Below are 22,656 nucleotides of genomic sequence, written 5' to 3'. Positions count from 1 at the left end.
CCCCAAAAATTGGCGGAATTCCATCTAGCCCAGAAAGCTGTGCTTCTAACTTTCTATCCGCTCCTCATCCTAGCAAGGAAGAGGAAAGTCTACATAGACTTGATCCAAGAAGAACCTTGAGCTTTTACATTTCTCATTTAACGAAGATACGTCAGCATGACCAACTTTTAATTGGCTATACTTGCCACAAACTGGGTCTTTCAATGACTAAACAAACCTTATCTTGCCATTTCTGAATGCTACATATTGGCTGGGAAAGATTCCCCAGACGGCTTAAGAGCCCACTCCATGCGTGGTATGGCAACTTCTTCCGCTCTCTAAGGAGGGGTGCCTAAAAAAGGACATTTGTGCAACAGCCACTTGGTCTACCATCCACACTTTCGTAACAAATTACTGTCTGGACTCATCCTCTAGCCAGGGAGGAGGATTTGGGAATACGGTCTTCTACTCAATCCATGACAAACATTAAAACTTAAAATTTGTACTCCCTCTTCCAAAACTTAACACTACTTTGGGAGTCTATCATAAGATGAGGAATACATTGGAGGACACAATCCAGTCGAAAGAACGTTAACAGCGGTAGTAAACTTGCTCTTGTATTTGTATTTATTAAATGTTATGTAGCGCTTTAAGCCAAAGTGCTTTACATAAAACATGAGTACATTGGAAGCAATATAATACAAGGCATGAGTCATATAACCAAGAACAGCATGAAGAACAATTTGCGGAGATCATTAGATTAAAAACCTCAGTAAGTGAGAAGCAGGGGAGGGAGTAGTAGGGAGCTGTCAGGAGGGAGATTGAAGAAGGTGGGATTTTAAGAAGGAGCGGAAAGAAGAGTATGAGGCGATGGAGCGGATAGGGAGAGGTAAGGAGTTCCAGTGTAGTGGGGCAAGGATCTGGAAGGAGCAGAAGCAGGAAGGGGCACAAGGTGCGGGTGGGACAGTGAGTAGGAAGTGGTCAGCAGAACGGAGGGGGCGAGAGGGGGAGTAGAAAGAGAGGAGGGAGGAAAGGTAGGGAGGGGCAAGATCATGAAGAGATTTAAAGACAAGACAGAGGAAGTTGAATTTGAGTTGAGAGTGAAAGGAAAGCCAGCCAAGTGAGGAAAGCGAAGAGGAGATGTATTTATGAGGAGAGAGGGAGCAGAGAGTGCGGATTGCAGAATGGTAGAGGGATTTGAGGGGGCAAGATGAGAGGCGGGGAGGCCAAAGAGGGGAGCTGAACAGTAGAAGAGACGAGAAAAGATAAGGGAAGAAATGAAGAGGTTGGTGGCGTGGAAGGTGAGGGAGGATCGGATTTTGCGAACATTTTCGAGATGTTAGCGACAAGCACGGGAGGTAAGAGAGATATGGTGAATAAAGGAGAAGTAAGAGCCGAGATTGCGGGCAAAGGCAGAGTTGGGTAGTTGGGCAGGGGGAAAGAGGATGGATGGAGTGGGGAAGGGAGGAAGAAGTGTGTTGGCAGGAAGGAATAAAACTGTTTAGGGTGAAAAAGTGGGAGGACATCCAGGCTTTGATAGTAGTGAGACAGGAAGCGAGTTTGAGGTGGATGTCAGGAGTGAAGGAAGAGAAGGAAAGGAAGAGCTGGCTGTCATCGGCATAGAAGTGGTGAGAGATACCAAAGGAAGAGATGATTGTGGCTAGAAAGGAGGTGTAAAGTGAGAAGTGGAAAGGGCCAAGCACGGATCCTTGGGGAACACCGAAGTTGAGGGAGTGGGTTAGGGAGGAGCGGCCGCCCCAAGAGATGGCAAAGGAGGAAAGAGTGTTGAGGAGTAAAGTGTGTTTGACGGTGTCAAAGGCGGCAGAGAGGTTGAGGAGAAGGAGAACGGAAGAGTGTTTGGCGTAACAAGCAGTGAGGAGGGAGTTGAGAACGGAGGTGAGAGCAGTATCAGTAGAATGTTTGGGGCGAAATCCAGATTGAGTAGGGGGAGGAGAGAGAGGTTGGAGACAAATGCTGAGAGTTGGGAGTAGACTAGGTGTTCAAGGAGCTTCGAGAGGAATGGTAAAAGCGAGATAGGGCGAAAGGTGGAAGCCAGGAGGGGGTTAGCTGAGGGTTTTTTTCAAGATGGGGATGATAGTAGCATGGTTGAAGGCTGATGGAAAGGTAGCAGTAGTCAGATGTTAAAGAAAGAGGTCAGGTAAGGTATGAGAAGAGGTTATATTTTGGGAATCCGAGGGGTTGGTAGAGGATCAGAGGGGGCAGCAGTAGGGTGAGTTTTGGACAGGAGGAGGGAAACATCAGAATGAGAGACAGGGGTGAAATTAGACATGCAGGAGGATGGGCTGTTGGGAGATGGGGAAGGGGGAGAGTAAGAGGGGAGTGTAGAATGTTTTGGCGCAAGGTGAGTATCTTAGAGGAGAAGAAGTCAGCAAAGTCAGATGGTGAAAGAGGAAACCGTAATGTTCTTTCTATGGATACTTCTCCCACAGATTCCTCATCCCGCCCATTCATCCCCACTCAGAAAGCATTAGCAGTCGGTGAGGCCTCTTCTCGGAAGGAGGCTACGCGGTGATGATCCTAGAGTGATCTTTTTCTGTCTGGCAAGTTGCTTGTCTTTCTAATTCATTTGTAAAGAAAATTACCTCTGCAGCGGTCGAGCCCGGGGAAAAAAGGTGCGACTAAGGTATGGGGCATAGTCATACTATATATATATATAATATATTACACAGCCATGCTAGTGGCTGTGTAGTTATGGTTAAGTTGCTGTTTCCATAGGAAGAGCCCTTTTTGGGTGGCTTATAACTTTTGCTCTCCGTGGAAGAATCCTCACCAAACTTTGCAAAAAAAAGTATATGGCCCTCTCTGAATTGTTTTGCAAAGTTTGATAAGGTTTGGTCCAGCGGGGGAAAGGGGGCAAAGTTATAGGGGGGGTCCCAAAACTTATGTTTTTCCCATAGACATAATGGGGAAAAAACTTTGCTTACGCCTACAGCCCAAACCGCTGGACGGATTTACACCAAATTTGCGGCAGGGGCGGCGGCTTGGTCCCGAAAGCGTGCTTTTGTTAATTTGGTGTAAATCCGTCCAGTAGTTTTTTTTAGATGACTAAAACGTAAGGCAAAAAAATGTGTGATATCTATGTCTGCTCCGTGGACGCACTTCCCTGTTCACTCAGCGGACAGGGCCCCGATTGGCTGGGCGATCCGCGTCATGTACACGGACATTCAACGTGCTCGCTGATTGGGTGGTTGAGAACGTGTGGTGTGTCAGATTTTCCGGGCACGCCCGCTAATCTTGTATCCGCGGACATCCGCGGACAGCGCGGTGAATCCTGGTGGAAAAATACTATTTATTTAAGTGTGTTGGCATGTAAGACTGTTTGGGGAGGATGGGGGAGTAAGAGATGGGTCAAATGTTGTATTTATTTAGGTGGCAGGCACCCCTGTTGTGTTCGTTCTGACCGCGAACAGCATCGCTGTCCTTAATGTCCGTAGTTAATGAAAATGGGGTCTCTTAAGGACACGGTACCTGTCCGTATAGTTCGCATGCAAGTCGAAAATGTTATAAGAATACATCAAGTGTCCTAGGATGTTCGTAAATAAACAAAATCGGGGTGTCCTGAGGACACTATGCCTGTCTGTATTGTTCGTAGGCAAGTTGAAACTGTTCTAAGAACACACGCGGTGTCCTGAAATGTTCGTAAATGAACAAAATGGGGGGTGTCCTGAGGATGCTATGCCTGTCCGTATTGTTCGTAGGCAAGTTGAAACTGTTCTAAGAACACACGTGGTGTCCTTAAATGTTCGTAAATAAACACAATGGGAGTGTCCTGAGGACGCTATGCCTGTCCGTATTGTTCGTAGGCAAGTTGAAACTGTTCTAAGAACACATCAAGTGTCCTGGGATGTTCGTAAATGAACAAAATAGGGGTGTCCTGAGGCCGCTATGCCTGTCCGTATTGTCCGTAAGCAAGTTGAAATTGTTCTAAGAACACATTGTGTGTCCTGGGATTTTCTTAAATAAACAAAATAGGGGTGTCCTGAGGACACTATGCCTGTCCTCATTGTTCGTAAGCAAGTTGAAACTGTTCTAAGAACACACGCAGTGTCCTGAAATGTTTGTAAGTAAACGAAATGGGGGTGTCCTGAGCACACTATACCTGTCTGTACTGTTCGTTGGCAAGTTGAAACTGTTCTAAGAACACTCATATTGTTCGCGGACATAAAAGTGCCCATATGGCATAGTTAAAATGTTTGATTCTATGGGTGTGATTTATGGGTGTGTTATGCTGCGGTGGTTGTGGCCAGGGTCTAGAGTTTTGGGTGCATGGCCGTAGGCCATTCACCCATGCACCTAAGACTCGAGGCCCTGGCCACAATCACCGCAGCATATCACACCCATAGTGGTTTATAACTTCGGCACCCAAGACCAAATTTCTAAGCAACGAAGTTATAAGATAGTATGGGTGCGATATGCTCTGGTGGTTGTGGGCAGGGCCTATAGTCTTGGGTGCATGGGCGAAGGCCATGCACCCAAGAACAAATTTATAAGCACCGAAGTTATAAGCCACTATGGGAAAGATATGCTGTAGTGGTTGTGGCCAGGGCCTAGAGTCTTGGATGCATGGCTAAGACCAAATTTATAAGCACCGAAGTTATAAACCACTATGGGACTCATATGCTATAGTGGTTGTGGCCAGGGCCAAGAGTCTTGGGTGCATGGACAAGACCAAATTTATAAGTACCGAAGTTATAAGCCACTATGGGTGTGATATGCTGCAGTGGTTGTGGCCAGGGCCTAGAGTCTTGGGTGCATGGCCAAGACCAAATTTATAAGCACCGAAGGTGTAGGCCACTATGGGTGTGATATGCTGCGGTGGTTGTACTTATTATGTTAATGTTAAAGGACATTTGTACCGTGCAGTATCACCACCAGAGTGGTCCCCTGGCTCTCTGGCGGCTCTGAAAGAGGAGGGGAGGTTGAGTTAGTGGGAGGAAGCAGGAAATGTGCAAGAGAGCAGTGATGTGCTGTTGGCGGCCTCAGCCCGGTGGGTCCGTTGGCTGGGCCTGTGGTGTTTGCGGCCGGTAGTCGTTGTGTACTGTTGTGCAAGACTATGTGTGTTTTTGTTTTGTTGTTGCAATGTAGTGAAGTTTGTGCGGTTTGTTGTGCTGTAGGTTTTGGTTGTGTTTGGTTTGGAGTTTGAGAGGTGTATGCAGAAAGGGAAATTGTTAGTAGGGTTGTTTAGTGTTAGGGAGAATTCTGTGTAAAGGATAATTTCCCAAACCTAGTGAGTCCCCCAGCAGCTTTGCTGGATTTTTGGGGTTTATTTTTTTCTCCTGCTAAGAGTGAGACTCTTTTTCTCCCACTCTTAGACATGATTTGAGGTGTTCCTTTGACTTTGTATGTGTTTTATGTGCTATGGGGTCCTTTACCCCATAGGGCTTCATGTGTTTTTGGTATATAGGTTACACAGCACCCTCCGTGCCGTAACCCAGGGGTGTCGTAGCGACCCCCAAACATAGACTCCATACCCTGGGACTGACTACTGTCTCCCAGGGCATGTAAAGTCACCATTGGCTTCACTAGTCTCAAATTGTGAACAGAACCAGTACAAACCATCATATTGTGGACGTACTGGTCGGGGCAATTCGATTGCCCCGGGGTCTGTTGTTCGAGGGGGCACTGTCCAGTCCCCTCCGACCGAGTTTTGGCTGGTGGCAGTGGATACTACTTTTTATATTCGACCGCGAATATATCCCTATGGGATTTTCCCATTGTTCGAGGCTACCACTTTTTAAAATTGCCTCGAACATACCGCTGGTTTATTAAATTAATATAAATTCACTGGTTGGTATTTTTTGCTGAAACTTGGTTCCAAAATGGTGTTTGTGTTTGCTTCTGTGACTCCAACCCAAGTCGAGCCCTTTGTTCCACTTTTTGGCGGGCTTCTCCACAGAAGCCTCCAAAAGTGGTGCCACTCTGTCTGGGTACCACAGGGGGTGTGGGAGGAGGTTTAAGCACCCTGGACTGAGTTGCCTCGGCAACTCGTCGCACTCTTGTGTGATTGGCCCAAGTGGTGAGCCGCCCGGCTCACCACTTAGCATGTTTGAGTGACAGCTAGGCTGAATCAATGGGCCTTTTCTGCATAAAAGCAGGGCTTTGGGGACTGGAACTTCAGAAGTCGCCACAGGACCTAAAGAATCCGAGGAGGGAGAAGCTGAGCCGACCTGCAACGACACCACCGGTGGAGCCCTGCTGAACCGTCTCAACACTTTTCCCGACGACAGAGGAGATCTCCAGCCCGGAGAGTCTTCTTCCTTTGACTGGTGGGGATAACCAGTTTGGTCGTCTTTTCGCCTTCCTGGACCATCCCGTGGCCGCCTTGCCCGTGCCAAGCACCCCGGCAACCGGACTACCACGGTTTACAACTACCGCAAAGAAAAGGGTGGTACCTTGTAACCGGGAAACTCCGCGGCTGGTTTCTTTCCTGGCAGCGCAACGTCCTTCAGCTTTCCTCCACGTCGAGACCTCCTCTTCCTCTGGACGAAACACCGACTTGCACCCGCTACCAGGAACAACTGCCCCCGCTGGAGCGTTCTTCCCACTTTCAAGTACTGTGTCCCGCCTGGCTTCCCTTGCGACAGATCGTTCGGGGTGACAGTAAATCCTCGACTTTCTAACCTGGGTTAGCCTGGGACCTGTTAACTAACTTTTCCTGACTTGATCTCAATCTTTCTGCGAACTGTTTACAAAGACTCTTTTGGCATAACCCCACTGTGTGATTCTGGACACATTTCACTTGCTCTCTCTAAGAGTGGGCCTGGCATTTGAACTTCCTTGCTCCCCAGTAGACCTTGCCTAACCTGCCTCACTGTGGTTCTTTAAAAAGTATTGAGATTTGTGTTCTTTCATAACTCTGCCTTTTTCCCTCCCTTTTTAATAACTTATTAGAGTGCCATCTTATGTTAAGCGCTCACCTTTGTCTGAAAATAAGTGGTGTTTCTCACTTAGACTTGTCTAATAAGTAATCAGGGTTGTATATATATGATAGTGACTGTGTGTTGAATTTACTTACCTCTTTTTGTGCTAGTGTAATTTATAAGTGTGTCTTTAAATAATTATATACTTTTACACCAAAGCTCTGGTCAGTGTTTGCTTGTGCTACTCTGTCTCTGTACCTATTGTGTATACTCTATATACTCCCTAACTCATCTTGAGAGAAGTCTGACTGCTCAGCCACAGCTACCAGGTAAATCTGGGTGGTACAGACTGCTACCAATTGGGTTTACTGCTAACCACCTGTAGTCCTAAATCTTTTGCAGTGGTCCATAAGGGAACTGCACAGGTTTCTGCCTAACAGTTGAAACAATCGATTTGATCTTAGTACTAGTTCCTACAAGTTTACCAAAATAAGAATCACTAATTCTTTGCCCCGCGATCAGGGACTGGTAAATGAATTTCCGAATATGAGGGCGAGTTTTCAGGCCAATTAAATCACCACGATTGGCACTGCATGCATAGGCCGCGCAGTCACCACCACAGGGTTTGTCATTAGAGACCAAGTTCACACCATCATTACCCTTCGCCATGGTGATGTCCAGGAGGGTACCAATAACCACTGTCCTAACCTATGTATTACAGGGTGCCCCCGGGTTCACTTTTTTCTCTCCCCACCATATTTTATAGGGGATGGTATCACACAGCAACTCCAGACAATCAGAGGGAGAAGAGAGTCTGGAGGATTTCAAACAGAATAATGGGAGGAGGATGTGCAAAAATGCAATATCTGCAAAAACTTGCAAAGATGCAAGTTTTAAAAGCAAGTTCCCAAGATAAAAAACACACTATTTATTTGATGCAGGATATTAATGCCCAATATAGATCAAGATAAAACAAATCACTAATCACTATTTGATGGCAGATGGAGATAAACACATAAAAAAAAACACACACTGTTTGATGCAAGATATAAAACGAGATGAAGCGTGTAAAACACACTATTTGATGCTGGATGTAAATCGGAATTAAAATACACCCTATTGGAATAAGGTAATAAAGTTAAAAAAAACACCCCATTTGAAATGATCAGTTCCACTTAATATTCTTAAGGGGTAGTTGGTCGTAACAGTGCTGGAGAAAAGGCAGGCTATAGCGTTGCTTGCTGTCAGGCTCGCCACGCTACACTCCAGTACCAATTCTGGGACGAGACAAATCCAACAAAAGTAAGCAGGCTATGGTGTTGCTTTACCAGCAGATTCGCAACGTCACACTCCCGCACCAATTCCAGGAGTTCCAGTTCCAGTTCCCGTAAGAGACAGATCTAGCAATATGAACTAAGTAAACAGGCTATGGTGTTGCTTTGTAGCCAATTATGCAACAATCGGGTCAAAAGGGTCAAAAGGATATCAGCAGGCTATGGTGTTGGTAGCCACCAAAACCACAGCGCCACACTCCCGCATTTAAATGCAGACCTTCTAAATCGAGCAGAGCCAACGAGGAGCTGGTCGCAAGTACAGCATTACTGTCAAAGTACGGCGTATTCAAACCAAAAGCACACAAAGAGGCCCTCCAGCAAAAGTACCAGGAGCATTGTGAATACAGCTAATATTACACCCAATGTTTGTAGAGTGATTGTAAAAGCTAAAGCCAGCGGTCTCTTACCCGGGGGAGCTCCACAAACAATCTCCTAGCCAAACCGCTGCCTTGACCTTGTAGACTGTGGTGACTGTGTCAACTCTGCCCAACTCCGCTCTGCGGTCTGGGGGATATTTTATCCAAGAAACTCCTTTTCACTCATAGACAGCGAAAGGATACTGCAGAACGTTCACTGTGGTGACTGTCTCAACTCTGCCACAACTGCGCCTCCTCCATTTTGATAGACACTTCACGCGCCTTATCAACTTCCTTTCTTCTCCTGCTGTCCCTTATTTCCCCTCTCTGGCTCCTCTGTCGCCTCATCCTCTGCCACCTCTATGGCTGCCTCTGGTGCTTCTCTGGCCACCCTGTTGCCTCCTTCCCCCACCAACCCTCTGGCACCCACCTCCTCCTTGGCTACTTTGCCTTCTCTTCCTTCCACCTCTGCCCTGGCTTGGGCTCCTGCAACACTTCCGCAGGGCGTACCTCTGACCTTTACCCCTCCACAGAGCTCCTTCAAAGGGGGCAACCTGCTCAACAATTCTACTCTCAACTCTCACTCAGCTGTCAAACACTCCTCTGACATCTGCCGTCTACTGGGAGAACTCAATCTGGATGTATACCGTCTGACCGAGACGTGGTTCACGGCCAGCTCTGTCACAAGCTTTGACGCTCTCCTTCCTGATGGCTACAAGATCCTCTCCAAACCCAGAACCAACTGTCCTGGTGCGGTGTATATTTGATCTTCCTGGAGTGGATCCTTGCCTCTATCATTCCTATGCAGGACTACTCCAAATTTGAATGCCTGTTCTGCAGGCTCTCTATCTCTCCTGGCCTTATTCTCACTGTGGCCACCATCTACAGGCCGCCCGGCCAGGTAGCCTCCTTCCTCTCTGAGTGGGCAGACCTCTCCTCTTCGCCTCTACCTCTCAACTTCTCCTCTGAGATCTTAACATCCACCTGGATGCTACCTGTCCTTCTGCTGGACTCTTTTGCAACCTCTGTGACTCTCTCTCTCTCTCTCTCTCTCACTCTCTCTCTCTCTCTCTCTCTCTCTCTTTCTTTCTCTCTTTTTTTCTCTTTTTCTCTTTTTTTCTCTTTTTCTCTTTTTTTCTCTTTCTCTTTTTCTCTCTTTTTCTCTTTCTCTCTTTTTCTCTTTTTTTCTCTCTGGCCTGACCCACTCTGCAGGGCACACCCTGGATATTCTGATCTCCTCAGACCTCCCTCTCACCACTCCTCTCTCCTGGAGTGATGACTTGCTCCTTTCCTCCCAACTCTCTCTCTACTCCTCCGGCCAAGCCGACTCCAGCACTGCCACCTACCTTCTCGGTCTTCTGACCCATGAAGCGTGTCTCAGTTGAGGCTTTCACCGCTATTTTCTCTCCTCCTTCTGCACCTTTGGCTGACTCTCATCCTGACACAGCCCTATCTAACCTACATCTTTCTATCTCTAACACTCTTGATGTCCTTGCCCCTGTCATGAGGATCCGTTTGAAGCCCAAATCCAAGTGCAACTCTTGGTACAATTCAAACCTCGTCACCCATAAAGGCAAGTGTGGGGTGGTTGAGAGGAAGTGGAGGGCATTAGGCGCACCCCCTGACAAACTGGCCTGCCGCTTGCTCCAAAGGCAATACAGACTCTATGTCCTCGCTAAGAAGATAGCCCACATCCAAGCCTGCTTCTCTGCAGCAGTTAACAACTCGGCCGAATTTTTCAAAATCTGCAAAGAGCTGGCCAATCCTGCTGCAGTCTCTATCTCTCCTGTTCCCTCCCAAGCCCTCAGCACAGCCTTGGCTTCTTATTTCTCCACTAAAACTCAGGACATCCTGTCCACCCTCTCTTCCTCTACCTCCTCCCCCTTCACTCCTGGCCCGCCTGTGGACGTCCCTTCTCCTCCTTTCCCTTTTTCACCCCAGATGATGTTTCTAGACAAATCTGATCTATGAAATTCTTGTCAAAGCAGGTTCTTCCCTGCTCATCCAGAACCATCAAGGACCACATTGACACCCTTGCTCCAGCCTTGGCTGATTTCTGCATCACTCCTTTGCCACTGGAACCTTCCCCTCCCCGCTTAAGCACTCCACTGTGCACCCCCTTCTAAAGAAGCCCTCTACCGATTTGTCCTCTCCGGCTAACTATCGCTTGATCTCCATCACTTCTTTCTTGGGCAAACTCTTGGAAAAGCTGGCCATCTCCCAGCTTCATCAGCACACTGAATCTGTTGGTTATCTCCACAACCACTAGTCTGTCCTCAGAGTTGCTAGAAGCACGGAAACTGCTCTCCTGAACACCCGTGAAGACCTGCTCTCTAACCTTGACTCTAATTTTCCCTCTGTCCTCATTCTCCTCGATCTTTCTTCTGCTTTTGATACGGTCAACCATGCCATCCTGCTCAATCGCCTCTGTGATAACCTGGGTATCACTGATTAGGCTCTTGCCTGGCTGACCTCCTTTCTCACTGATCGACCCTCTCAGGTCCAAGTGGGGTCTTTCCTGTCTTCTATCTCTCTACTTGTGGTGTTCATCAGGGGTCTAACCTTTTCGCCCTGGCTGTTCAACCAATACCTGGCACCTCTTGCACACTGCATCGCTGCTCTCTGCTTCAACTTTCAGTGTAATGCGGACTACTGATTTCTGGCCTTCGTCGCTAGGTCCCTTCCCGACACCTGTCACTATAGTTAAAGACCTGGGGGTTAAACTCTCTCCTCGCTTTCCATGGAGCCCCAGGTCAGTGCGTTTTGACTGAGGGGCCACTTTCAACTTAAACCGCTCCATCGGGTTCTTCCCTTCCTTCCTGTTCACTTTTACGCTGCGGTGGTTTCTGCGCTTGTTTCTTCCTCTATTGATTATTGTAATGTACTTTTCCTGGCTCAGCCTGCTTACCTACTCCACTGTCTTCAGGTTCTCCAAAATTCTGCTGCCAGGCTGGCCGTGTCCAACCCCAGTGCTGCCACATGCCCATTTTGACGCAACTTTACTGGCTTCCTGTGGTAAAACGCATCCATTTAAAATCTTTGTGCCTGGTTCACCATGCTTTCTATGGTCTGGGCGCTGAGTATCTTCAGGCAAAATTTCGGCCTTATGTCCCCAGATGCGCTCTGCACTCAGCCGATGCTTGCCTTTTGCCTACTCCGATGGTGAAATACAGTCGCATAAGTGGCCGTTCCACTTTCTGGCAGCTAGATTGTGGAATGCTCTACCACGCTCCCTTAGATCGAATCATCTGGCCTTTTGTAAGGCTTTGAAGACCTTCCTCTTCTAGCTGGCTTTTCCGTTTCTTCGTACTAGGTAGAGCCAAGATGCCCTTAAGTGAATGATGTGCTCTATAAGTGCTATTCAAATCAAATCAAATCACACTCAGCTTTCTTTCGGCTCCACTCGGCCACCTCTTTTCCTTCTCTCATTCCAGACTGTCTGGCCGTAATTCAGGATTGGTGTGCTGCCAATGAGCTCTGCTTTAATGCTAGTAAGACTGAGATCCTCCTCACCAGAACACCCGCTGGCTGCACTTTTGAGTTACCTGCACTTCTCCTTCCCCTGCCCCCATCAGCACATCTCTCCTTCCACTTTCCTGCACATGCGCGATCTGAATAACGCAAGGCCTAGTAAGTTTGTTGTTTTGTCCTCCCTCTGTTTCCCCGTCTTGTCGTGCCTAGAAACACTTGTGTACAGGTGCGTTATAAATGCAATTTCATATACCATATATTGAGGGATTTTTCTGGCATAAATGAACCTATATGGTCATTTATGTTCATGCACACAGCCCACACAGGTATCACTGAATGAATGTTATCAAGTTTGGGCTTGATACTAGTCTCTCCGACCCTGCATGGACCTTCCTAACTGTAGTGGCATGTTCCATGTTGCCTTCCTCTGCCCCAATTCGCTCGAACATCAGGCTTCCATGTAAAAACCCAACTTGAATTTAAAATAGCTCTACCATGCTTTTCCAATTCCTTTTATTTGACTCACTCATTTGCTGATTACAAGGCAAATTTGAAAATATACAAAGACCTCTTTGAAGACACATTTTATAACCTGCCCAATCGCACCTTCGTCCTAACCAAATATTTCAAGAAGTGCATCATAATTCCAGCGTATGTTGTACACTTTACTTTGATTCAATTTAGGGAGTATTCAGTCACAATAGATGAGTGTCCACATTCCACCATCAATGGGCAAACACTGTTCAATCCGTGACACTGAGATTTATAGTACATTCAATAATCTTCAAGCCTAACAACTTCTGCCGTTGTTCCTGGAAATCTGTCTGTTTCACTGCATATCATTTAATTTATTGGTTTTTAGTTCATGAATGAACTTTATCAAATGCATATGGTACATTTAAAATACCATTAATACAATACTGTACTGTACAATAATGATAGAGATTGTAGTAATAGTACAAATACAAATAAGATCATTATTGCTTCAGTTTAAAATAAAATCATCATAATTACTTAGTTTCTTTTTCCGTTCCATTCCATATCAATTCTTTCCATTTCATTTGAATTGATGGTTAGTTGATTTCCATTTCACTATGATACAATTCACGATTCACAGTTCACTGATCACTATCTTTACACACTAGTCTCTAAAACCAAACTGTCCAAGCAATCAGGCTACACAATACTCAGTGGGTCGAGCCCATGGCCTATATGTTCCCAGTGTTAAGAAAGGTTATCACATACATTCATACGTAATTCGATGTTTTACAATATTGTGCACTGACTCATCTGTTATTTCGATTATTAATCAATAGCGGGTCACGTCAGACCAAGGTGTATTTAGAGCCAAGCATGTCTATTGCTCTGTATATGGCGATGGTCACTTGTATTTAGGTGGGAAAATACTATTTAATCTGTGACCATAATCTAAACAATGCTATATGTACTGCACCTGAAACCGTCTTCAGGCAATAATGCCAAAAGTGGTCAGTTTTAATAGCATTGTACTGGCTAACAAACTGTCCCAACGAGCACATGTAGTTTGGCCCCCGTTTCAAACATTGTGCAAAGACATTTCACGGGGCTTTCAACTTTGTTGGCTCTTCACATATGGAGCAGATTCTCATCTCTCTTGGGATTTTTAGATAGGCCCCCTGAAACGCAAGGAGAGAGAGTCGATTTACTTCAGTCGTAATATAACACATTTTAATAGATCACAATGAGTTTGCAGGTAGTTATGAGTAACCCCCATGAGTGTTTCCTAATGGTTGTAATTGCCTATCCAATTATGTAAAGCCATCTTCTTCTTAAATATACTTCTTAAGTTAGTAAAGCCAGGCTTCTAATCAATAGAAAGGAATCACTGGTCATTTAAGTGATTGGTAATCCCCAGTTCTTCTTTCAATAATGGTTGTAGTTTCAGTACACTGTCCCAATATCTCTAAGGGGCATTTGGGCTTAGATCTTCATTTTATGTACAGGAGGCCTCTACGTGTCATTACCTGAGATCTCAAAGAAGTCAACCCCAACTCAAGCCTCAGGTCAGCCATTGGGGTAGATGGGGGAAGGGTTAAGATATACCTACAAAAGAACCCTTCCAGAATGTCTAACCAACCAAGATTACCAATGGCTAGTGCCTCCATGCCATATAAAATTGTTGGGGAAAAAACTATGTAGAGTTTGATAGGGCCTTCTTCGATTGAAAACCCTGCGGTACGTTTGGTAAACTGGCCTATAGCATAGGTCAGCAGCCGGGCCTTACACTTCTTTAGTTCCATGATATTATCGTACCGACCCGTGGCTGACAGCTCCACACCCAGATAGGAATAGGTCGGCCCATACTCAATGGGTTCTAGATCTGGCTCCAGATCTGACTCCAGTCTTACCCGATGTAACTTTCCTGGTGAGATTACCATCATTTGGGTCTTCTTCATATTGATGGCAAGATAATTTTTCAGCAAGTATTCATTCGATGCCTTGAATTTACCCCTAACGCGCTATTGTACCATCCATCAGGACCAGGTTGTCTGTGTACAAGATGCTGGGTATACTGGCATTTCCAGTCTTAATCAAACAGCCCCCTCAGAGGTTACTGCTTTTGGAAGGTCTGATAGAAACAAGTTAAACAACAGGGGGGCCAGGTTATAACCCTGCTTTACCCCCCTGTTGATGTTTACCGTAGGTGATAGCGAGCCGGCCTCGTCCAGTCGTACTAGAGCTCCTGTGTTTGTGTGTAATGTAACAAGGATAGACGAGATCCAGTCAGGGCATCCCAGGGTTGTCGGTTTTTGCCACATGGTAGCCCGGATCACTGAGTCAAAGGCTGTGCTGTAATCTACAAAAATTAGGTATGGCACCAAGTTTCCCCTCACCACGGCCTCCTGCATACGTTTATCAAGGGTCCTGATGTTATGTGGTACTGGACCCTGGTCTAAAGCCAGTCTGTGTCGGATGCAGGATGTTACAACTTGTGACCCACTTTTGCAAAGTAGTCAGGAAAAGGTATCCAATAAATTCCCAGTCACATCCAGGAGAGAGAGTAGCCTTTAGTTGTATGGCCTCCCTCTATCCCCTTTTTGTAAATGGGGAGAAAAATTGCCTGCTGCCATGTATCGGGCACCATACCGTTTCTGCAGACTCTAATGTACAACATCTCCAGATTCCTTGACAATACTGCTAGGTTTTAGGACTGTATTTGACAAACTATTTGGCCCCGGTGCTCTCAAGACCTTAAGATTACCAATAGCTATGTATGTTTCCTCAGCTCAAATGTTCCGTGGACAGTGACCTCCTCCCTTTGTTACCTTCCAGTCTGTAGTTGGTTGGTCACATTTAGACCTAACAAAGTATACACATTTATCTGCTGGAATAGGGTTAATGGTTTGTCGTTTAGAGTCCCCCTTGGCTATTGCCAGCAACCGCAATATTTGTCGGGAAACCCTGCTACACAAAGTTGTGAGCATCTTTTGCCACTGTGTAGTTGTCTCAGAGGTCCTCCATCTAGTGACCCAGGTAGTTTGATTCTCTGTAGCCTAGCATCCACCTCTCCCTGCGTGCCCCCTATGTGTTTGGCTACTGGAATATTACATCACATCTGTCTTTTTGCGCCTCTGATTTCAATATCAAACAACCGACCATGTTTGGCACTATGGGCATCTATATGCTTGACAGGGCGGTATCCCCGCTTCCAACGCAAGTACCTGCAGCTGCTCTCCCATCCTATTTACATCAGTGGCGCTAAAGGTCTGGCGCTCATACTTTTTAAGTCTGTTCTCTGCTGGGTTTACATTTACCCCACCACCACCAACCCTGCACTCGTTCAGGTTCAGACACAGCGTGATTTTCAACAGGGAATGGTCAGTAAAATCTGTTCTCCGTATCTCAAGGGATTTGACTCTTTCTGCACAGGTGTTACTGGCAAAAAAGTAATCCAAAGTGAAGGATTTTTTATTTATCTGCCAGTTACACTGCCCATGTTTGTCGCCATATGTGCGCCCATTTAGCATTATTAAGCCCCATTCTTTTAAGAAGGACACCCATTTTGTCTGCTAGGGGTTCCCTCGTTTCTTAGCCATGGTACTAACGGGTTCCACATGTCTATAAGCATCTACGCTGCCAGTATCTCTTCAACCGGTATTCACATCTCCACCCAAAAGTACAAGCTCATGACCTGCAGTCATTGACCACCCTGCTCATATGGAATCAATACTTTTGTGGATTGTGTCTAGGGCCAGCTTAGTCGGTTGCACATAGATGTTAATCAGCAAAATTTCCGTAGATGTTTTCCTAGATATTCCACCCCGCTCCCAAACCCCCGGTCAGACAGCCCTCAATTGCAAGTACATTGGGGGCATTCATTATCTCTGTTAAACTCACTACTGGGAGATTCTGTTTAAGCCCAGTTAACAGGCCACCAGATGGATGACCACTTTGGCCCTTCTTTGCCAATGACTGGAACAATACATAGCCCTCTAGGTATATCGATTTTAAGAGCCACGTCTCTTGCAGCCGAATTATATCACATTCTTACAGGCTTGAAATAGACCCCTTGGTTCCCTGTAAAGTGGCTATCGCCATATGTGTTCCAGGGGGCAACCTTCAAAAATCAGTCTGGTTGGACCAGATGTTTTAACAGAATCTTCCTAAACCATTCCCACCCCATTACATCTTCAGCCTGGGGAGGTGTAACATGTCCTAAGCCTGGGGCACCTGGTAGGGTTGTCATTGCTACTCCCCTCGCCAACTCGGTGGCTGCTAAAGCTGCAGCTTGTTCTTTAAGACCAACATGCGATGGGCGGTCAATTTCATACCGCGCTTTCTCTTTTTCTCCCTGAGAAGATCTCACCAGTGCTGGGACCTCTGGGGTGACACAGTGGACCCGCACACATTCAGCCCCCTGAGATCGGACAGGTTCAACAAAGCTAAAATCCGATGATGACAGAACACGCAAAGCCAGGACTTTTTTGCAGATATGGACCACATCAGATCTGTTAACATGTTTGTCCGAAAAAGTTTGTGGGCCTCGGCCAAAGATAAATATCTTTGGTTCAAGGATAACAGGTGGGTATCGTGTCGAGCTTTGGTGATACTAAGTCGGCGGCTGGCAACATTTGTCTAGTTTGGCTGGACTTCCTCTGAGCTTGCAGGTTTCCCACTTGCAGGGCCTCCCAGGCAGGTGCTAGACAGGCAACCAGCGCCAAGGGTGTATAAGTTATGTAATTTCCTAGATCTTGTACTTGGGGAGGTGGGGGCCTACCGCCTCACCAATTAACCAGCTTGTCAGAGTCCCAGCAGATTTTTGTGTGTCTTTTCCCTGCCACTTTCTTTTTGTCCTTCTTTCTTTTGAGCTGATTGAGCGAAATAACAGTGGAGTTTAATTGATCGAGAGGTGGATGAGCAACTCCCCATAGTTGCATCAATGGCCTTCGGCCTGGTCCTCGCCCGCTGTGCCAAACACCTTTCTTTCCTGGTCATGAACAGAGTGGTATGATAGTTTGTATGACCGGTCAGATTTATTACACAGGATGGGCTGTTAGGCCCTCTTTTTCCAGCCGGCAGGTCTATGGTTCCATTGTGGTTCACGGCTAGACGTGGCATCCCAGATGACCCTTTCTGACTGGCTAGGACTGAAAGTCTATCATCCAAGGAGGTGGAGCGCTTGCCCAGTTTTTGTATTTCGTTCAGTGTGACCCACAGAGTTTAAGAAGGATTTGTATAGCGAAATGTAGGATCTCAGTAAGGGTATTTCTGGTCTCTGATCGATAAAGCTATTGTTTTGCAATGCACTTTGACTTTCGCCAGCCCTTGTATTGTGGAACAGGTTTGGTGACGCTGAAAGCCGCTGGGACGGTGCCGAGCATACGTGGGGAATTGTGCACCTGCGCAGCTGAGACCACATAGTTATTACCGGACTCGCCGGCTCAACAGGTGGCTCCAGATGTGCACTACTAGACCCCATGGCACTTTGCAGTGTGTAACATGTGGCCAGCAAAAAATTGTTATCAATATCACAGTGGTCAGATTTTGTATTATTTAGTGTCTCAGCTGCCATACTTCGGCTTTTCTTCCCCAGGTTTGACTTATCACCCTTGGTAGTACGGTAGTTGTTGGTTATTTCCCCCAACCCAGGCGGGGAGATGGGTATAGGCCCAGCCTGCCCCTCACAAGGGACTGCCTCACAGGGGACAGCCACTGGTACCCGGGGGGCCTTATCCGTGTACACTTTCATGCATTTTTACAATGAATCTGAGGACTATGGAATATCAGAAATCTGTGCAAACCTCTTCTTATGGCTGCTTTGTGTATTGCATCATCAGTGCATGGCTTTTAGTTGTTTCACATTGAATCTATGCAAACACTCAGCAATCTAGGTCCTACTTGCATTTGCAGTAACTCCCTCAAGACAGCCTTTAGCCTCTTAATAATATTAAGAGGAGGTACTTTTACATTTAAAAGAAGTGCAGGCAGTACTCCAGATAAGATTTTGAAGTGGGAGTAAAATGATTTTTTAGAGAGTAAAACTGCAAGACCAGTTCCCAGTGGGAGTATTTTGTAAGCTAGTAAAAACAGAAATGTTTTTGTCATAATAATTTCTTTGCACCTAGTTATTCATACACATTAAAAGATACATCTTTACTTCTTCCGATCAGGCAATAATAATTGCAATATCTTCCTGTGGTACTACGTGCACTGCTGGTCCAAACCTATTCATGGAGCTGCGTGAGTGAAAGCAGGGGCACAAGGTCATGTGTGTCTGTTTCCCATTTTTTGTTGGTAGTATTTTGACTCCGCATTTTTTTTTGGGAGTATTTGCCTTTTTTTAGGGAGTAAAAGTCACTGATACACCCTTTATCTGCAAGGATAAGTACAGGAACAAATAATAATTTTGAGTGTAAATGTCACATTAATAAGGCAGCCTTCCAACAGCGTGACTGTCACAGGAACAGTAGCCTGACCTGGTCGAGAAGAGATAGGGACATCTACGGTGCAAGGCCTACCCCCAGAGAGGGGAAGGCAGCAGATGGTAGGGCCCCACTCCCTGCCCCTTCCCTAGGGCCACTATAATTGAATATAGTACCTGTAACGCTCACCTGGTTCCCACGGAGGCGCGGCGTCGAAGGCGCAGAACTCTGAAGATGGACAGAAAGGGCCCCTCTATTCTGGCTTCCCTGGCTCGTTGGATACCCTCCTGTGCGTGAAAAGGGAGTATTACCAACTGTGGAACAATGCTCAAGCCTCCCACTCCCTTCCAACCCTCCACGATACCTCCTCCACGATTCCCCGTGAAGCCTCACCTTAGGGTTTGGAAGGATGAGCTCTCCATCCTGCTTCTGATGCAGGGGCGCGTTGAAACCCAGTTACTTCACTGGATTGAGGATTGATGGGAGTTCAGGTAAGCTTGACTGTTCAGGTAAGGCGCTGTAAAAGTTCTGTTCAAAAGTTCAAGCTTAATAATAATGTTTGTTGTCTAATTGCAGCAAGCGCTAATGCTTATGTCTTTTTCCCCTTAGGGGCCGGGGTTCAGAGTGCCGGAGATATGGCGCCGACCCGAAGTGAAACAGTTCTGGATGAGCGCTCAGGTAATGTCTTTGCATTCGCTCATTCAATGTCTTTGTCTTTTTTCCCCATAGGGGCCAGGGTCCGGAGATGGCAGGAAGCGGCAGGACCCGAAATGCAGTGGGAATAATCCAACAGGTAAGACTTAAAAGGAAATTGAGCTTTCCTTATTCCTTTTCTCCCTCTCACCTTTGTTCTTGTCTTTTTTCCTCTAGGCGCCGGGGCGTAGCTGAATCCGGAAGATCGCTGCTGAAGATGGAAGCGCCTTGCAAAGGTGAGTAAAATGCAGCGCTGCAGCGATCGAAACGAAATGCCTTTAAAATGATGTCTTCCTTTTCAGGGCCGTTGATGAAATGACTCCGGGATGCAGATTTAGCAGGTAAGGGCTTTTCTTCTCCTATTCTCTTCCTTTCTCCCCTTGCAGGTGTTCCAGGGTGCTGGCAGGCGTGGCTGAAGTCAGGATGCAGGAGCTGACACGGTGAGCGTCCAGCTGCTAGGTGCAAAACAACGCGAAGCATGTGTGGCTGTTCGGGTGGGGTTTAAATAGCCTTGGAAGAAGTTCCTGGTATGTATCCTTCCACCTTCCACCAATCAGGTATGTATCCTTCCCCGACCACACCCGGGTGGTGAAGTAGTCCTACAGGTTAAGTAGTCCCATTCAGGCCTCAAGAGGGCCTGGATGAAGCAGCAAGGTCTGCATCAGGTAAGTGTGCACCTAAGCACTTAAACACATATCCTCTTCTATGAGCCTGGCGCCTTAGGCGCCAGGACTGGGTCCAAAGGGCCCCGACTTGGGCCCGCTGAGACTTCCCTGGGGAAAATGATGTCTGCCTCTGGGGTTGCTGGGCCCGGCCTGCTGGCTCCTTAGAGGTAGGCATCATGACAGTACCACTCTTGATCACCCCATAAATCTATTTCCCATTGCTGGCTCGTCTTTCTCCATCTCTTCTAGAGAATAACAGATCGGAGCAGCCCTAGCGGTGGACCGAACAGAGAACAGCCCACCAGATCCTGTAGTTCCAGCGCACCCCAATTAGCAGCTTAACATTATTGAACCACTGTGCGATGTGGAGGACGAGGTCAACCCGTGCCAGCTTGTGTGCAGAAGGCTACCATTCACTCTTTATAGCAGCTGCACTCTTATGCATCAAGCCACAGATCAGCATTTCCAGACTGTCAGCCGCTTAGACCAGTACCAGCTTAGCAGTAACATTTCTGTGGAGTGACGGAGACTCTCGTCCTAGAAACCTGAACTCGCACATGAGCTGGAACGTTTATTGTAGCAAGCTGCCATGCGATTTGATGTCTGTGACACATCCCAGGCAGGGGAGGCAGGGAAGGTTTGGACAGGGAACCAGAAAGCGACAACCAATGGAGACAGTAGGGGGAGGATATAAGGGGCAACAGGAAATCTTATGGTATGGGTTGTCGGGTGAGGTTAGAGGCGGAGGGGGCAGGCCAACAAACCAGAAGGAAGAGAAGGAGGGTGATTGAGGAGAAGGTGGGGGAGTGGTAGTGGTGAGGCAGTTGGGAGTAGTACTGAGGAGGTGGCATAGTGGTGTCGAAATGCTGGAACAGTAGTAGTATAGGAGTGGGGGAGGTGGAGTAGTGGTGTGAAGGAGGGAGTTGTTTGGAGAGACAGACAATAGTAGGGGAGTGGAGAGTAGTACGGAGTAAGATCAGGGAGTGGAGGTAGACCATAGCGAGAGGAACATCAGAGGGATAAAGAGAGTAGTAGGTATGTGCGAGGGAGCAATGGCATCAGAGGGACAGATAAGAGACAGAGATGGTGAGTGGGAGACCATAAGGACGAAAGGAAGGGAGGAGAGTAGCGAAGAAGGAAGAGAGGGAGTAGAACAGTAAGGAAAAGCAGTAAAAGCGTATTGGGTAATATTGTCTCCATATATAATGTCGCCATACATATAGTCACCAGGAAACGCAATAGGCAACATTATATATGGGGACAATACATGGGGTAAATGGGAGTGAGGGTTGCAGGGGTGTCCCCCGCAGGTAGGTGTCTCGAAGCCTGATCTTTGAGGAAGTCTATGTAGATATGGTGTTTGCCTTTAAGCCCTAACCTATAGATAGCTTTTAGATAGTGTGTTACCAATAACTTGTACCAGTCCATGGTTGACGGGAGCTTGAGTTGGGGAGGGATTGGCCAGGCCGAAGTTAGGAAGAGAGAGGCAGAGAGACTAGGCCAATAGAAAATTTAAATAAAAACCCTTAAACCTCATCTTCGAGTTAGTGGGTTCTTGGGGCCATTTATGATAGTGACCTTTGTAGTATGTACATTGTTTAAAACCGCACAACTGCTCCTTCAGAAGGTGGTCTATTCATTGATTGCAAGGACCTCAGCATATTGTGCCAAGAAGTGTCGATTTTGGATTTTCCCACTGAAGTTGGGCCTTCGTTGGTGGTGCAATTTGGTATGAGGTCTATTAAAGTCCCAGGACCAGAATTTCCCATTGATGCTTCATGTTATTTCAATGATGGTGAATCTGTTACATGATGAAAGAAGGACAATTTTGCAAGCTTGCATTTAGTATTGTAAACTTAATTTATAAAGTACACTTGCTTTGTTCTTACACTCTCTGAAACAAGGAAGTAACGGTTTTTGTATCTTTTAAATTCAGAAAACCCACAGGACAGCATTCTAGTGAAACTGCTAGTGAGCCTATTACAGCTGTCTAAGACTGCAGTTAACCATACTGGAGGGAAAGACATACTAGGTAAGACGCTTAAATATATTACATGCTTCTGTTTAATTTTCTGTGTTGTAAGCTTTTGTAAAGATGCACCTACTTGAACCTTTAGTTTATTCCAACATAACACATCCCGCACTAAAGTTGGAGGTTTCCCTGCATGACATCGAACTTCAATTGTTTAGTCATGCTCAATTCATTTAGACTAGCTTCTACCAATAGCTCATCTCACTCCAGCTCACTTTTATCTATTCATGGACTGACTAACCTTTGTGTGAATTACATTGCATTACACTATCCCCTTTGAAATTGTAAGCTGTGGGGGAATACACAAGGTGCACATCATTAAGTGAAGTACACTCAAAGTACT

General features: G+C 46.5%; 1 protein-coding gene across 2 annotated transcripts in view; it reads left to right on the top strand.

The window, feature by feature from the left end:
- ATM (ATM serine/threonine kinase) overlaps positions 1-22,656 on the top strand; it is a 3,046,976-nt gene that overhangs the window by 1,783,616 nt on the left and 1,240,704 nt on the right. For both annotated transcript variants that reach the window (XM_069640412.1, XM_069640413.1), the window contains one exon: positions 22,218-22,313. In XM_069640412.1, the coding sequence (XP_069496513.1) occupies positions 22,218-22,313 (96 nt within the window). The remainder of the gene's footprint in view (positions 1-22,217; positions 22,314-22,656) is intronic.

The sequence above is a fragment of the Ambystoma mexicanum genome, chromosome 7q, assembly GCF_040938575.1.
Source record: "Ambystoma mexicanum isolate Mex_15411 chromosome 7q, UKY_AmexF1_1, whole genome shotgun sequence".
Lineage (NCBI taxonomy): Eukaryota > Metazoa > Chordata > Amphibia > Caudata > Ambystomatidae > Ambystoma > Ambystoma mexicanum.
The sequence above is the reverse complement of the archived record's forward strand: the minus strand, read 5'-3'. Positions and strand labels throughout refer to the sequence as shown.